Below are 18,436 nucleotides of genomic sequence, written 5' to 3' on the forward strand. Positions count from 1 at the left end.
ATATATATATATATATATATATATATATATATATATCCAAGCACATATCATTTTGCGCGCGCGCGCATGTGCATGTATGTGTCTGTATATGCGTAGTTGTGTGTGTGCGCGCACGCGTGTGTGTGTGTAATGTGTTAGAGTATAATGTACATCGAACATCAGAATGTCACGTACGACAAAATTCCGCAGTTCGCCAATCCAGGGTTCCGGCTGCCACGCCCTGTGCCACACATTCGTCGGCATATGCCGCCAGGCTCTGGCACAGCCCGTCTCCATCCGATGCACACACGTCATAGACGCAGTTATCGAAGAAAGCCTCAGGAGCTACAACCAAGTGGCAAATAGCAAACGGGCCGCCCGGATCTGTGATCATCCCGCAATGGTTTTCCGACGACGTCAGATTCTCCAATGCCGGGTCACAGTCAACCACAGGGTCATCCGTCGGGCCTATGTCACCTCCAGGACAACTGAAGTGGATTGATTATATACCATATTACAAATTACAATGGAAGGGACTGTTTTTTTAATGCTTAAAAATGAAATCGTGTTCGTTGTACAGATATGATATAATATAATATATATATATATATATATATATATATATATATATATATATATATGTATAAAAACCATTAATATGGTGGCCAAGCTAAAAAAAAATAGATTTTCGTCAGCAACGCCATCCACCCCCACCCCCTCTTAGGATCTGATTGGTCCTCGCTAGAAAGACTTCTTTATAGGCGTGATGTATACAAAGGTTTAAACTATAACTGTATCAAAAATCAAACAAATTGATTTGCCCGTGAATGAGCTAATGATGGCTAAAAAGGTCAAACAAGGCTTTGTGTCAATTTTGGAAATCTTCAAAAACGTATCATCCCAAAAGTTTTTTTGGTACATTTTGAAATTTCAAATAACAGTCAAAACCCTGAGACAATGCTTCTAAATTGGATTCAAATATTTTGCATATCTTTTGATTGATCAGGACATACGTTCACCTAGCAAAAATGTAACAATCCTTTTGACAGGTCAATAGTTTTCTTATACAGAAGTAGTTAAGAACGTGTTTTCATTTACATATGTGAATGTATCCTGTATTCACAGCACTCACGTAGAGATATCGATCAACTGTGCATTCCCGTAAACGGTCCCGCTTTGTCCGTTCAGGTCATTAGAGGGGTCACCGTCAAAGTCAGCGCACAGACCACACATGTTATCCATGTAAGTAGTTGGAACCGAAACCTGTAGAAGCATACCAGAACATATATCCATCGCAATTTTCATCAGATACCTATGTAAATGTCAGGACCTTTCATTTGAGATGTGACATTGGTCATGGCACAATCAACATGAAAAAATGTTGATAGAATTGCCTAAAATATACTCTGTACTAACCCTAACTATGTCGTTGCCGTCGAAGTATACATCCACGCAGAAATCTGTCAACGTAACTCGAACATCATTGCCGGTGAGGTGGGCCTCAATCCTGCCGTTTATTTCAAAGTAAGGAAGCGTTGTGGTCACTCCGTCTACCTGTTTGAAGAAGAACAAAATACATAGAAGTGAATCAAAAGCACAAGAGCACCGACACAAACAGGTGATTAGTGTATATTTATACACCCGCTCTTTCTGATAACTTTAACTGGACTTTGCTGCAAGAATCTGTCACTAATGTCAACTATCATCTTAGGAGAGGAGATAAAAACAATGGAGCTCACCCTAAATTCTTTGCCTTGAAGAATTCCAATTTCGATGCCGAATGCTATGACGTAGACTTCCTTGACCGTTGAAAATCCCGGCCTGCTGCCATATGGTTGGTGTTGAACTTCCACTGTAAAGTCGGAGCCTGCACAGTCCCCGGCAAGTTGGTACCTGCACAGACCCTGGAAGTCATAACGCTGGTTGTCTAACGTGGTGATGTGTGGATCCCCAGCCGCAGTGCACTGGCCCTTGCCTACCTCGCACGCTGTTTAGAAAAATGACACGGTTGTAAGACTGCATGTAGAAAGACATGACTGTTAAAATGTCGTGAACATGCTAGCACCCTCTGTCTAAGAAACAAACACTGGTGAATATTTTGTTACTTTCATTTTATCTTTAGTTAAGAAAGGTATTATTGCATGATAGATTGACAAAGTTGATTGTGCGATAACAGTAACACACCTGTATAACGTTTTCTACTTTAATAGACTTACTTTTAGCTGCTAATGGCATGTTGATTTGGTTACATGGATAACAACCTTCTGGAAACACCAAAACTCATTTGAGTGTGCGAATATAAAATAAAAGTTTGGCCAAAAGCAAGTGGGCAGAATCAGCAGCCGGAGGTAAGATTTTTTCATGGTACGATGGTCATAAACATCAGAGGGGACTTTATATTACGAAAATGTCTACGCTATTAAACAAAATAATGACGTTCAAATGTAACTCTAGGGAATATAGCTCTATTGTTGTGTGTGTAAGAATGGTCATCTAAACGCTCAATTGCGGGTACTTACGATCAAGTGTTTCACAGATGTAGGCAATCGAAGGGCTGTCACATGGATAATCCCTCCACTGATTTGCAAACTCAGGTGAAGTAACCAGGTTGGCCTCGATGCGAACACAGTCTGCATCACCGGGCGCATCGTTGGGTTCATCTTGTGCCCAGTCGTCGTAGACTGACACTGGTTCCCCATCTAGAAACCTGTGGTCTCCTTCTACTTCATCTGTGATCCCAATCCAGGCGGCATACTGGTCGTTGCCGGCGTTCCGCAATCCCACAATGAAGTCGTTGATCCCTTGGTCTTTTGGTTGTGCTAACCTGGCATTATAAGATTCGCACTCTGCTTGCGCTTGGTGGAATGTAAGTGGAGGTGTGAGTGGAGATGGGGTGATGATGAAGGCTTTATAGCATCTCGCACCGTGGGCGCTCCAGCCAGATGGACAGGCTGTGCGAGGAGGATAGAAGAAAGCAAGTCAAGGATTGTAGTCCAATATTAAAGTAAAAACTGTTAACTTAACAGGTTCATTATTGAACTAGTTAAACTGTAATATCCAACACAAAAATTGGACTTAGGGTTAGGGTTAGGGCAAGGGTTAGGGTTAGGGTTAGGGTTAGGGTTCAGCCAACTCTTGCTTCACAAAGGTATTGTTTTAAAATAAAACAGTTTGGAATGCATATTAATTCAGTTACAAAGCATTCTAGGGGAAGGGTTAGGGTTAGGGTTAAGTGTAGGGTTAGGGTTAGGGCAAGGGTTTGGGTTAGGCTTAGGATTCAGCCAACTCTTGCTTCACAAAGGTATTGTTTTAAAATAAAACAGTTGATAATGCATATTAATTCAGTTACAAAGCATTCTAGGACCCCACACCCTCGCCAAACGATGTCAACCTTTCGACTGATGTATTATGTGTGTTTCGGGGTAATCGTGAAAAATAAGATACTCATTTGCAAATAAGGTCCTCAGTTATATAATCAATTTCACGGAGGTAATTAGGATTCAAATAAAATAATATAAAAAATAATAAAAACACTTTTCCTGGCTTCAGATTATTACATGATATAATGCGGCCTGGACAGAACATATTTACGGGCATATTTCACTACATTTCTTTACCCATATAAACATGACACTGCTTGAAATACCTTTTATCGGTTACATGTGAAAAAGCAGTTTGTAGCATCTACATGCAAAATAATATGTCATTAGAAATAGACAACACCAGTATTCAATTAGAATATTGTTATAGCGGTTCATTGTCACTTGTATATCTCCTATGTTTATACCATGTACTTGCAATTAGCCCACGGGCATGAACTTGAAAATAAACTTCTAGTTAACACAAAATCTCCCAGACATTAAATAGCATTGTACTACATTCACGTATGTATACAAATTTGGCCCGACTTCTACTACATTGCACACACACACTCCTGTAAAGATAAGATAAATACGCTCAATGTTGTTGAGTTACACAAAAAGCTCCTACTTCAGGACAGGAAAATCTTAATCCACTCCATATTATTCAGGGACATACAATCCCCTACAGAAAAAAAATTGACAAGAAAAACTTTGCCCGGTCCAAGTTGATGAGAAACACACAAAGCCCCTACATAAGAACAAAGAGACAAGAAAAACTTTATCTTGCTCTAAATTGTTCAGCAACACATCAAGTCGCTTATTTTTGCAAATTGACCAAATCTTTGTCTTGCTCCAAGTTTTTTCAGCAAAGCCCCTACATAACAAACAAAACTGACAAGGAAAACTTGAAAAGAGTTGTTGAGTAAAGCCCCGGTCACAAAGCGCGTACGATTCCTTGCGATTCCTTCCGATGCGCAGGATAAGCGCAGTGCGTCGTAAGTCGGGGGAGAATCGGAAGCAATGGTTTAAGTATATAAAGCCGTGGTCACAAAGCGCGTAGTGCATCGTACGATGAGGTCATAAGAGCGTGCCTGCGTCAATCGCAGTGAATCATAGTAAATCGGGGAGCGTCGTATGGCGAAAAATAGAGCTGAAATGGATTTTGAACATGTTCAAAATTTCGCTATCGTCGTAAGATTTTATTTGCCCCCATAGCAGACTTCATTACGGCAATTTTTGTCTACTGATGAGGTTATAGATTTATGAATCTTTAGCATGTTGTGATGCTTTCAGTTTTCCCTGATATTGTCGATATTGACGAAAAGGGAAAATATATCAATCGCAACTGCCACAGTTGCAACCAGAGAACAGCGCGCCACGCACAGGTGATGCAGACAATTGTTTGATCGCTTCATGCACGTGAGTTTATAATTAGATCAAATCTCAGCTCTCGTCGGTCTTGGGTCCGTTTACCATAATCGTAATAACCATGGGGACAACTCGAACATAAAGGCAGGCTCTATGAGTCAGAAATATATATGATATAATGCTTATGATATGATTTTTGTATGATGGCATCTTTTTGTTGATAGCATATCATGATACGATCTTCGAAAGAGCCTGACACGTAGAGCCGGCAAGCAGGCCGAAATAACCATACCAGTACTTGTGCTTGATTTGAACTTTTGCTTGTAATACTCTTGTTGTCATGGTCTTTTTTAATGTATTATTACAGTTAAAGATATTATAGGAAGGTATTCAACAGCTATGTCCACATTTTGTTGGTTAAAGAAGCACAAAAGCCATCAGACGGCTATACAGAAGAGACACAAGTGATAAATCGTGCGACGCTGGAAAAATTTTGAACATCATCCGATGCGTTGCGATGGCTGATTTTGCTTACGATTTTGCTGCGATTTACTGCGCTCATCGTACGATATGCGGAATATGCCATCGCAAGAAATCGTACGCGCTTTGTGACCGGGGCTTAACACATGAAGCCCCTACAAATGAGAAGAAAAACAATCCGCTTCATCTTGGTAACACAAAAATCCGTTCCCCGTTGTTGAGTAATGCTCAAAGCCCCCACGGAATTAGAAACAAAGTGACAATGTCAAGATAAATCTTGACCCGTTCGAAGTTAACTCCAACAATCAAAGCCCCTACATGAGACAAAGGTGACAAGAAATTCCATATTGTTCCATGAAATTCTAAGTCACATTACCATAATTGTATTATGATCTGAAAAAACCTTCTTTCTGTAACATGGCACCAGGCATTTATACTTATATACACAATTACATTTATACATATTGGCAAAGCAGATTCAAAAAAGATTTTGCATACAATACAATCAATCGCAATATACAATAATGTAGAAAACCGCACTTATGTCCCCTAGACAGACAGTTATGCAACACATGTTATTCATCCTTCCAAATGTAATACATGTAAGGGTCTACGGACTCTATAGATTACACTATCAACAAGGAACAGTTGATACAACTTGCACTGCATATATCAACCCCCCCCCCCCCGCCCCGGAAAAACCAGCACATGCCAAGATGCATCACTTATCTTCCTCCTCATTGCAAAGCCACGTATACATGTACGTATTTTACCCACTTGTGTATACAAACAGCCAAGCTTGTAGACAAACAGCCTGCTTCTCTTACCCATGATACAACATACCAAGTAAACAGGTAATATGTAGGAAGCAAAGATGTCCAGGCTACCACCTACCATCAGAGACAACTTAAGACTTATGACAAGCCTTGCGCAAGAGCACACTTGGTATACAGCTGACCAAGAAACTTGCTCTGGCCTAAATATACTCCCCACAGTCCACAGATAAGCAGCAAGATAACAGAGGAACCCGAGTAGAATACAGTACATCAAAACAGACAGCAGTCAGTGACCTGCCCTTGCTAAGACCAGATTTCTCCATATAAGAAAGGGTGTAATGACACACATCAAATCTACAACAGCCTACTGAAGCACGCTAAAGCACAAAGGCTCACAGGGTCTACCCCGGTGCCAAACATAATCGCAATCCATCCAGATTTTCGTAACATTTCTGTCCGGAAACACGACAATCACAAAAGTAGGCGACCCTAAAGAGCCACAGCAAACAGCTAGGGGTGGGGCAAAATTTGCACCACTTAACCTTTATGTCAACATGTATTTGCCATCAAAACATCACGCCCACAGCGCAACCAGTGTCAATGATATCTAAACTTTCTCATAATACAGTACAAAAGTCGATCAACACATACTGAAAATCAACATTCAAAATCCAAATCATCTCAGCTACTCACCTGCTAAATTACATACCTGTCCATCCATAGCGGATCTCGAGATATATTCCAAAACATCATTCAGACCAAAAACGGTAACTCCATTTTTCATGAGTTAAAGAAGAGTTAAGGAAGAGTTAAAAATGCATCAAGAGAAAACTTAACCCGATCCAAGTTGGTAAGAAACGCTACCTACATAAGAAAACCAATCCACTCCATGTTGTTGTGTACATCCCATACACCAGAAATGGGGACACGGTCAACTTAATCCGTTCCACGTTGCTGAGTAACACACAAAACCCCTACCTCAGAAAAAAGACGAAAATAAATAAAAAAATCCGCTCCGAGTTTTACATTCACTCCATTCAGTGATCTAACACACAAAGCTCCTACTTCAGAAGAAATGTGACAAGAAAACTTTTGACCAGAATGCCCCTGCAGTTCCAGATCAAGCTGCTTGGGGGGCAAATTTCTTCCTTGCATCACAAGCTATCTGCCACCAATAAATCAAGAACATAACGTGTCCAGGTTAAAAGACACAAACAATCAAAGTTCTGCTGCAGTACCAAGGTCACATACCAGGGGGTCCAAAATCAAAACTGACCTTTGTCTTCCTAACCCCTATCCACATACCAAATATAAATTAGTTCATCAAGAGGTTCTTGAGTTACGCTGACCACAAACTATACCTTCATTTTTATGGACGCAAAAAGTGAGAACAAAAATGTTAAGTTCTCTCCAAGTTGCTGAGTAACACACAAAGGCCCACAGAAGAAACAAGGTGACAAAATCGAGATGAACTTACTCCACTTCAAATTTTTCAGTAACACACAAAGCCCATACACGAGAAAAGAAAGTCACAAGATGAAAGTTAATCCGCTCCAAGTTGCTGAGTAACACACAAAGCCTCCACTTTACAAATTGACAAGAAAACTTAATTATCTATAAATTGTTGACTAACACACATAGCCCCTGCATCATAAAAAATGACAAAACAAACGTAATTTCTCTCCAGGTTGTTGAGTAACACACAGAGCCCCCACACAAGAAACAAGATCAAGATAAACTTAATCCACTCCAAGTTGTTCAGCAACACACAAAGTCCTTAATAGGATAATGTTGACAAAAAAATTAAATTCATTCCATATTGTTGAGAAACACACAAAGTCTCTTCATAAATAAAAAAAAACAGTGACAAGAAAACCTCGATCTCGGTCCACTTTGTTGAGGAACACACAGTGCCGTCACATTATAAAAGGGACAAGATAAGGAAGAAAGGAACAAGATAAGGAAATACTTTATCCGCTCTAAATTGTACAGTTATGCACAAAGCCTTTACATAAGGAAATAAAAGTGACAGGAAGAGCTTAATTCATTCCAAATTGTTCAGCAAAACGATCCACTACATTAAAAATGACAAGACAAATTTATTTCACTCCACATTATTCAGCAACACACAAAGCCCCTACATAAGAAACACAATTGACAAAAAACTCTATCTCGCTCCAATTTGCTGAGAAACAGACAAGACAATTTCATCTCGCTCCAAGTTGTTCAGTAACACACAAAGCCCCTACAAAAATAGACAACAAACATTTTATCTAGCTGCAAGTTGCTACGAAACAGACAAATCCCATATGTATCAGGAAAAAGTGACAAGATTTGTTATCTGCTAAGAGTTGGTGATTAACATGCAAAGCCCCTCGATTTATTCAAAGTGACAAGAAAAACATTTCGCTCCATCTTGTTGAGTAACACACAAATATCATACACCAAACAAAAGCGACAAGATAAACTTCGTCCACTCCAAGTTGATGACCTACAAGAAAAACCTCTACTTCAGAAAAAAACTTAATTGAGTTGTTGAGCCCCTACACACAAAGCCCCTACATCAGATAAAAGCAGCAAGAAAATTTTCACCTCGCTCTAAGGTGTTGGTTAACACACAAAGCCAAAACACAAAGAATGATTAGATCAAGATAAGCCTGGTCCACTCTAAGTTGTTGAGTAACAAACAAATCTCATACACCAAGAAAAAAGATAATTTAATCCGCTCCAAGTTGCTGAGTTGCATATAAAACCCATATCAGAAAAACAAAGCTTATCAAGAAAAATTTTATCTCTCTTCAAGTTAAGTAACTCACAAAGCCCTCACATTAGAAACAGACTGACAAGATTAAGATAAACTTAATCCACTCCAAGTTGTTCACCTACATACAGCGCCCCTACATATAAACGTGACAAGACAACGTTATCTCTCCCCAACTTGTTAAAAGACACATAAAACCAAAACACAAGAAAAGAGTGATTAGACCAAGATAAACTTGTTGAGTTGTTGAGTAATACACAACGCCCACGTAAGGAAGAAAAGTGGAAGGATAAATATAATCCAAATCCGCTTCATGTTGGTAACAATCAAATCCCCTACATGAGACAAAAGTGACTAGAAAACTTAATTGGCTCCAAGTTGTTGAGTAAAATACAAAGCCTTTACTTCAGAACAAAAGAAATGCTCAATTTGAGTAAGTTGTTAGGTAACAAAGTCCGTACGTAAGAAAAAATGGCAATAATAACTTTATCTCGCTCCATGTTGTTGAGTAACAGACAAAGTCCACACGAAATTTTAAAAACACGTGACAAGAGTGACGAAAAAACTTAATCCGTGTTGGTGAGTGATACACAAAGCCCCTACTTCAGAAAAAGCGACAAGAAAACTTAACATGCTCTAAGTTGTTGAGTAACACTCAAAGCCCCTACGTCAAAAAAGTGACAAGAAAATTCTATCTCGCTTCAAGTTGAGTAGCACACAAAGTAAAAAAAGAAATATTTAGATCATGTAGAAAATGTTTTACTTAAGGAACACCTTAACCACTCTCCGAACTATTAAGCAGCAGTATTCAAGCGACCAACTGATCGCTCAATGCTGCAAGCATTAAACATCATTGAAGCTTGTAATAAATGAAGTGAATCAATTGCTGCCACACAGTCAATATACAGTAGATGGTGTACGTGACATGACAACAACAATAATCATCAACAGTTTTTGATGATCGGAACCTTTAAATACTACTATGCTAAAAAAATACTGTAACGTTTCAGCGAGAAAATGTACATCAGTTAAATGTACGTAAAAAAAACAAATAGCTATATATACAGCCAATAATGCCAAAGCCAGGGAGGGTTTGCTTAGCTGCTAAGCAGTGTTTACGCTTGGAAAAAATACATGTCATTCTGCTGTGTAGAGTTTGGCTTCATGTTATGGTGCGTATCCGGCTCGCGGCGTCACTGCCATTCCTCGTTGCTAGGCGTGTCCGGCAAAGTATCGGGTTACGGGAAGCCATCATCCGAGCAAAAACGTGACGAAAGTATGGAGATTTCTACTTGTCTTGTTGCAGCTGTCGTTATACTTCTGTGCTCGTATTGGCTTGATGAAGCAGCATTGCTTAGGTACATGAGGCATGCCCCCCCCCCCCCCCCATTTCATCACGATCAATTTTATGTCTTCATGCGAATATATCCATAAGGGGAAATTGCACTCGCATATCTCGGATATCTATATCATAAGGTAGATTCCTGCTTTGTTGGTAATACTGAGTAACGTCTTCAAAATGGTTCCATGCATTTTCGAATGTTTCAGAATTAGAATTTGGTTTTATCTCCTTTCCTGGTTTAGCATACAAGACAGAAAAATATAAAAGCTCCAACCCGACAAGGTTGTAGCTAGAGTTCAAGGGAACAACACTGGTGGAAAGTATCTACATTGTACACGACTACTCATAGCACTTTTTTTTTCATATTGGGCATTTTTTTATCTCTCTACCACCTGGCCGACTCCTGTGCGGATCCCTAGTCGATTCCTGGGCGGGTCGCTAGGGGATTCCTGGTCGGGCCCACTCGTGGATTCCTCGGCGTATCCCTGACCGATTCTTGTACGGCTAGCTGGCCAATTCCCGGGGGATCACTGGCGGATTCCTGGCGAGATCACTGGCGGATTCCTGGGCGGATCCCTGGCGGATTTCTGGGGGATCACTGGCGGATTCCTGGGGGATCACTGGCGGATTTCTGGGGGATCACTGGCGGACTCCTGGGGGATCACTGATGGATTCCTTGGGGGATTCCTGGGCGGATTTCTGGGCGGCTGCCTGGCCGATTCCGGGGTCAACAGTGATTCAGCACCAAGGACAGGTCCACAACCATTCTTAGTAACAGTGTGTTCATCACTGACGGTTTTCGAGCGGCTCACCGGCCAATTCCTGAGCGGATCCTTGACTGGCCGATTCTTGGGCGGCACTCTAGCCGCTTCCTGAGCGACTCACTGGCGGATTTGCAGGCGTCTCAGACGGCGGCGCAGACCGATTCCTGGGCGGTGCACTTGGCGGCTGGCTGATGGATTCCTGGGAGGGTCCCTGGCCGATTCTTGACCGGCTGACTGGCCAACTCCTGGGCGGCACGCTAGCGGCTACCTCTGTGGATCCCTGGTCAATTCTTGGGCGGCTGACTGGTGGGTTCCAAGGTGGCTAACAGTTGGATTACTGGGTAGATCACTGACGGGTTACTGGGAGGATCTTCTTGAGCGGACCGATTGATAGGCGGCCGCGGCTGACTGGCGGATTTCTGGGCGGATCACTGATTACTGGACGGATCACTGACGGATTACTGGACGGATCACTGACGGATTAAGATTCTTAAGAAGAACTAAAGTGGTTCTTTGGGCGGTTACTAAGCAGAACCCTGGCCGATTCCTAGTGGTTGCTTTTATGACACTCTTGCGGCTCTGTGGTTGATTCCTTGGCGGCTCTCTGAGCCGATTCCGGGTGGCTCACTGGGCTGATTTACGGGTGGCTGGGCCTGGGCGGCTCTGTAGGTCGGTTCCTGCGTATCGTACTGGTTAACTCTTAGGCGTCTCCCTGGTGGACACCCGGGCGGCTGCTCCCTGGTCGGCCAGACCGCTCACGGGCCAATTCCTGTGCGGCTCCCTGCTCAAGCCATAGTCGGCGCCCTGGTCGATTCCTGGGCGGCTCTCAAGCCGATTCCTGAGCCTGATTCCTCCTGGGCCTCGGATTCCTCCAGCCGCTTCTTGAGTGGTGTCCTGGCCGGTTATTGGGCGTCTCCCAGGACAATTTTTGGGGCATGCTCATGAGTGGGCTTCACCTGGACAGCTCCACCCTTTCTGTACCGTTTTTGAGCGGCTAACTAGGAATGCTTCCCTGCGCAGTTCTATGAAGTCCCCCTGACCGAGTCCTGGGTGACTCTGTTGCCGACCTCTGGAGGACTTGGGGCGATTGTCTTGGTGGTTATTTGGTGGTTTCATTGAAGGTCCCAGGACGGCAGTTTTGGGGACCGGGAGCTTCCTCTGCGGTTTTCAGTGGGACGAGCTATATGGCACCCTGCTCTAGTTTGCTCCTGGATTCGAGTTAGTAGGATCCATCTGGTTTATTTACCGGACTTGTGATAACATGGATGGTTCACTGGGCGACATATTAGGTGGGGCAGATTTAACGTACTGCTTAAATCAGGGTTTCAGACAAAAAAGAGATCTGTCCGTGACCGTGCCGATGTGTTTCATTACGTTGTAAGAAAACCATACTGGTATGATCAATGTTGTTTCAGTATCTCCTCAATATATTCCTTGTAAAACTATGTTAGCTAGTTAGGGCAGCTTTGAGAGGTCAAACAAAGGAAATAATTGGTATCCAAACTCACATTGTCCATTTGTCCCACCGATCAAGGCGGCTAGCAGAAGACTCGAGACCAACACCGCCAACTTCATCATTGTGAAGTCACTTTGAGAACAGAAAAAAATAACAGTCAACAATCACACGAAGCAAAAATCGGGTGTAAATTAGACGTATAAAACGTTTTCAGAATATTATCGAAGCGACTGATGTCAGGCTAGAACATAGATCAGTATTAAAACATGATATATGACAGAATACACTAGAAAATGTCATATAAACATAGCAAGTAAAATCAATTATGCACATTTCTTACCGTATGATGTGTCTTGAAAACTCTCGTGAAAGTAGAAGAAACTTTGGGCCCGGGGATCTGAACCTGTGTCAGCTCCGCGGCGCCCCAACTTCTCTCTTCACACTTCCCAGAACACGATGTGTAGTCGTCGAGAGACGACGTCGAAATATGTCAGCTCGTCAGGTACGGACCGTTTTGTCGCCTCAAACCAGAGCTGCTCCCATTGGTTGGTATTTTCGGAGCATCACGGGATCATCTCTGCACCAATCAGTTACGTCCAGCTGGGCGATAGCAATTGCCACGAGTACGGAAATGGCGAAGCTAGAGGCACTCGTGACAACGTGACTGGTTGAGTCGGTCTACGCAGCTTCTGCTGCCTCGCACGTTTTCCTCTGTTGTCAGTAAACAACAACCTTATTGCTCGCCGCCATCATGTTTTCAATCCGTCTACCTTTTATTACATCAGTTTTGCGACTGTCTCGTACCAGATGGATACATTTCTACTTACAGAACACCGAAAAAGAAGCGCCAGTGATGTTATAATGAATAGTGAGTATCGCTCTGCTGTAATTAAAGCTAATAATGTATCAAATGCGTAAATCTGTAATATTTGCCGCCGATATTACCTTTGATCCCGGTATTTTCAAGTTGACGCAGTGTTTGTTTTCAAATCTTCAATGCTCCATTAAAAAGCGACAACAGGCGGGGGAGCATTCATCTCTGTCTTCAAAGTCCCGCCAACAAAAACAGGTGATGTTTTTCTACCGTCCCGTGCCTTTACTGACCACAATGAGACGGCTATTCAGAGCTCATAGATAGTATCAATGATGTTATCGAGTCAATTTTTCTGCAGAAATAATAACAATGTGTCAAAAAAGATCGATTTTTTCATACTTTGACAACTTTCCTTTGAATAACAGACGACAAGCCGACGCCAATCAGACGTGCCATTGATGACATCCTTCACCTTTCACGAACGCCGCCTATCGCGCAATCGTGAATAGTGCAGCTGCAGGGATGTCCATTTGCGTTACTCATAACTCTTTAGACTTAGCCTTTGTAGAATCTGAAGTTTTGGAGGTGACTTTTCGAGCAAGAGTGACTTAGAATGGTACCTCGGCTACATGATGCAACCACACACGCTTCAATTGACAAACCCGGAGTGTGGACGAAATATAAACATACGATGATCTCACTGTGCAGACTGTAACAGGTGAAATGTTCGCGGAGATTTTAGGTTTGCAGAAGGGAGAAAATGGGAGTGTTCGTGTTAGGTTTTAGTTCGCGGTTGGAACTGCCATGCTGGGTTTTACTGTGAAAGGAGAAATGCTCTATGTGGTCCTAAGTTCGCCATGAATGGTCACCATAACATACGTGAACATAAAACTACCGTAAAAAATTCCCCTTTTACAGTGCTCCAGTGTAGTAAACTGTTGGGCGGGGGGGTCCAAATGGCTTCTCTCGCATACAGTTAAATATATTTGTCCGCTCACTACAGGGCTGCATCCGGCATTGATATATAGCAACGATTGTCGTAATTCGAATCGTAGGAAAGTTTGAACTCTCGTTGATATCCAAATAGAAGTATTGTTTTGGGGGTGTCTGTGTGTCTTTCTATCTGTTTGTAGATGGGTTACGAATATATTTGGATACGTGTCTGTGGATAGAAATTCGCAAGAGGAAGGGCAATGTCGATTTTGAGCCCCCTGGTTTGTGGTTTTGGCACTGCAGCAGTACTTCTTTATTTCTATAAATGACGGGAATTCTATGCTTGTAAGATACGTAGGATAGTTAAAGGTGTTCATTACCATGCATAGATTATGTTGATGTGGAAGTCATTTTTGGGAAGGACCTGCATCCTTCGGCAGAAACAAATTCCACGAAAAATGTAATCTTGTCTTTTTTTTACAGAAATAATAACGATAACGGTTATGTCATAAAGAATGATTTTGGCATACTTTGACAACTTTGCTCTGAGTAACAGACGACAAGCCGACGCCAGTCGGACGTAGTCTCTACCAGACTCCAGATCGCTGGAAAAATCGTGGAAATGGAACGAATAGAGGAGTAAGCCGGCCAGAGAAATATAGCTGGGTAGGGAACAGCACGCGATCGACGGATCGCGAGCTGTTCCCTGGCCGGTTATATTCCTCTCGATTTGTTCCATTTCTACGATTTTTCCAGCGATCCGGAGTCTGGTAGAGACTAAGTCGGACGTGCCATAGATGACATCCTTCACCTTTCACGAACGCCGCCTATCGCGCAATCGTGAATAGTGCAGCTGCAGGGATGTCCATTTGCATTACTCATAACTCTGTAGACTTAGCCTTTGTAGAATCTGAAGTTTTGGAGGTGACTTTTCGAGCAAGAGCGACTTAGAAAGGTACCTCGGCTACATGATGCAACCACACACGCTTCAATTGACAAACCCGGAGTGTGGGCAAAATGTAAACATACGATGATCTCACTGTGCACAGACTGTAACAGGTGAAATGTTCGCGAGGATTTTAAGTTTGCAGAAAGGAGAAAATGAGTGTGTTTATGGTAGGTTTTAGTTCGCGGTTGGAACTGCCATGCTGGGTTTTACTGTGAAAAGAGATATGGTCGAAGTGGTCTTAAGTTCGCCGTGAAATGTCACCATAACAAACGCGAACATAAAACCAACGTGAAAAGTTCCCATTTTACGGTGCTCCAGTGTAGTGTATTGTTGGGGGGTCCAAATGGCTTCTCTCGCATACAGGTAAGTATATTTGTCCACTCACTACAGGGCTGCATCTGGCATTGATAGCAACGATTGTCAGAATTCGAGTCGTAGGAAAGTTTGAACTCTCGTTGATATTCAAATGGAGATATTGTTTTTGGAGTGTCTGTGTGTATTTCTATCTGTTTGTAGATGGGTTACGAATATAGTTGGATACGTGTCTGTGGGTAGGAATTCGCAAGAGAAGGGCAAGGTCGATTGTGAGCCCCTTGGTTTGTGATTTTGGCACTGCAGCAGTACTTCTTTATTTCTATAAATGACGGGAATTTTATGCTTGTAAGATACGTCGGCTAAGTAAAGGTGTGCGTTACCATGCATAGATTATGTTGATGTGAAAGTCATTTTTGGGAAGGACCTGCATCCTTCGGCAGAAACAAATTCCACGAAAAATGTAATCTTGTCTTTTTTTCGCAAGAGCGACTTAGAATGGTACTTCGGTTAGATGATGCAACCACGTACCACACACGCTTCATTTGACAAACCCGGAGTGTGGACGAAATATAAACATACGATGATCTCACTGTGCAGACTGTAACAGGTGAAATGTTCGCGAGGATTTTAAGTTTGCAGAAGGGAGAATATGGGAGTGTTCGTGGTAGGTTTTAGTTCGCGGTTGGAACTGCCATGCTGGGTTTTACTGTGAAAGGAGATATGGTCGAAGTGGTCTTAAGTTCGCCGTGAAATGTCACCATAACATACGCGAACATAAAACCAACGTGAAAAGTTCCCATTTTACGGTGCTCCAGTGTAGTGTATTGTTGGGAGGGGTCCAAATGGCTTCTCTCGCATACAGGTAAATATATTTGTCCACTCACTACAGGGCTGCATCTGGCATTGATAGCAACGATTGTCAGAATTCGAGTCGTACGAAAGTTTGAACTCTCGTTGATATTCAAATGGAGATATTGTTTTTGGAGTGTCTGTGTGTATTTCTATCTGTTTGTAGATGGGTTACGAATATAGTTGGATACGTGTCTGTGGATATGAATTCGCAAGGGGAAGGGCAAGGTCGATTGTGAGCCCCTTGGTTTGTGATTTTGGCACTCAGCAGCAGCACTTATTTATTTCTATGAATGACGGGAATTTTATGCTTGTAAGATACGTAGGATAGGTAAAGGTCTTCATTACCATGCACAGATTATGTTTATGTGGAAGTCATTTTTGGGAAGGACCTGCATCCTTCCAAACAAATTCCACGAAAAATGTAATCTAGTCTATTTTACAGAAATAGTAACGATAACAGTTATGATTTTGGCATACTTTGACAGCTTTGTTCTGAGTATTACACACAGTCGACGAGTCGACGCAAGTCAGACGTGTCTTAGATGACATCCTTCACCTTTCACGAACGCCGCCTATCGCGCGATCTTGAATAGTGCAGCTGCAGGGATGTCAATTTGCGTTACTCATAACTCTGTAGACTTAGCCTTTGTAGAATCTGAAGTTTTCAAGGTGACTATTTCAGCAAGAGTGACTTAGGATGGTACATCGGCTACATGATGCAATCACACACGCTTCAATTGAAAAATACCGGACGTGGGTGAAAGGTACGTAAACATACAATGATCTCACTGCACACTGTAAAAGGGGAAATGTTGGCGGGAATTTTAAGTTCGCAGTATGGCGAAGATGCGAGTGTTCTTGGCAGGTTTTAGCTCGGACGTTGGAACTGCCATGCAGGGTTACACTGTAAAAGATGAATTTAAAGAACTGTTTTGAGTTCGCCGCGAATGGTCACCGTAACCATCGCGAACAGAAAGCCACAATGACAATTTCCCCTTTTACAGTGCACAAGTGTGGCACTGTGGCTTCTCTGATTATTTTTCGGATCCACGGAACTAACGACGATGGTTAAAAGGATATTTTTGCTAGGTGCATTTGGCTACCGGCCTGTGTTACACAATGCGAGTCTCGCTGGCTTGCGTTAATTACCCCTCCCTTGGGATGGGAACTGTGGGCCGGTCGCTATAAAGCGCGCGATTCAGGCTAAATTGGCCACCATTGGGTTTATGGTAACGTTTGAAATGATATAATTCCACAGGCTGACTTATCAACTTTGTTTTGTCGAATTTTCCCATCCATAAATGGTCTGGTGGACGCTCTAAAACGAACATTTTAAGATGTGATCAGTTTCGATGTTAGGATGACTTTTAATCCATGGTTTGCTGAGGATGCATATGGCATGTTGTGTTTTTGTTTACCATTTCTATATTTGTCCGCTCAGTACAGGGCTGCATCCGGCATTGTCTGACTGTAGTGCGACTCGTAGAGAGTTTCGTTGACATCCAAATGGAGGTATTGTTGTTGGAGTGTCTGTACATGTATCTTTCTAACTGTCTCTGGATGGGCACGAAGATATTTGGATACATGTCTGTGGGTAGGTGTCGGGAAGAAGAGGGGCAAAGGTCGATTTTGAGCCCCCTGGTCTGTGATCTTGGTACTGCAGCAGTACTTCTTTACTTCTATAAATGATGGGGATTTTATACTTGTGAGACTCAGATACGTAAGCTAGGTAAAGGTGTACATTGCCATGTATAGATTATGTATATGTGGAAGTCATTTTTATTGGGTCCGAATCCTTCGGCAGAAACAAATTTTACGAAAAATGTAACCCGACCCGATGAGTTTTGTTGCACACGAAGATGACCTCCATGAGTAATGTATCACAATCAATAAATCTTAAATAGATCTAACATCCTTGCTTTTAATAAGTGACTCGCGCACACAATTTGTCATAGAGCCATGTGCATGTTAAAATTGTTATAGTGTACGTGCGAGGATAGAGAACAGTGTGTTTGACTCGCGAAAAAAAATAAAAATAAAATAAAACACTCACGGTAGTTAGTAAAGTTATGTCATTTCATTTCATTTTCTTCTTCTCTGACTTGTTTAAGGACATCTGAAGGTAGGCCTTTTTGAGGCCGCAGAGGCAGTGTGTTGTTATCCACAGCAATGGAAGGCGGAGCCCAACCCTCTCCTTCCGTCGCATTTTGCCCCTCCAACCGAAGCCAGATAACCGTTTCAGTACAGCTGGTTGGAGTGAGGAAAATCTCACGGACACAACATTT

General features: G+C 42.3%; 1 protein-coding gene across 1 annotated transcript in view; it reads right to left on the reverse strand.

Annotated features, from left to right (window-relative positions):
• The window catches only part of LOC118429446 (fibrillin-3-like), a 137,807-nt gene extending 125,024 nt beyond the window's left edge, over positions 1-12,783 (reverse strand). The window contains exons 1-7 of the mRNA XM_035839931.1: positions 12,629-12,783; positions 12,341-12,420; positions 2,499-2,930; positions 1,719-1,966; positions 1,396-1,533; positions 1,112-1,242; positions 175-467 (exon numbers count right to left, since the gene is read on the reverse strand). Coding sequence (XP_035695824.1) covers positions 175-467; positions 1,112-1,242; positions 1,396-1,533; positions 1,719-1,966; positions 2,499-2,930; positions 12,341-12,410 — 1,312 coding nt within the window. The 5' untranslated portion in view covers positions 12,411-12,420; positions 12,629-12,783. The remainder of the gene's footprint in view (positions 1-174; positions 468-1,111; positions 1,243-1,395; positions 1,534-1,718; positions 1,967-2,498; positions 2,931-12,340; positions 12,421-12,628) is intronic.
• Positions 12,784-18,436: the final 5,653 nt, after the last annotated feature.

This window comes from Branchiostoma floridae, chromosome 13 (assembly GCF_000003815.2).
Source record: "Branchiostoma floridae strain S238N-H82 chromosome 13, Bfl_VNyyK, whole genome shotgun sequence".
Classification (NCBI taxonomy): Eukaryota; Metazoa; Chordata; class Leptocardii; order Amphioxiformes; family Branchiostomatidae; genus Branchiostoma; species Branchiostoma floridae.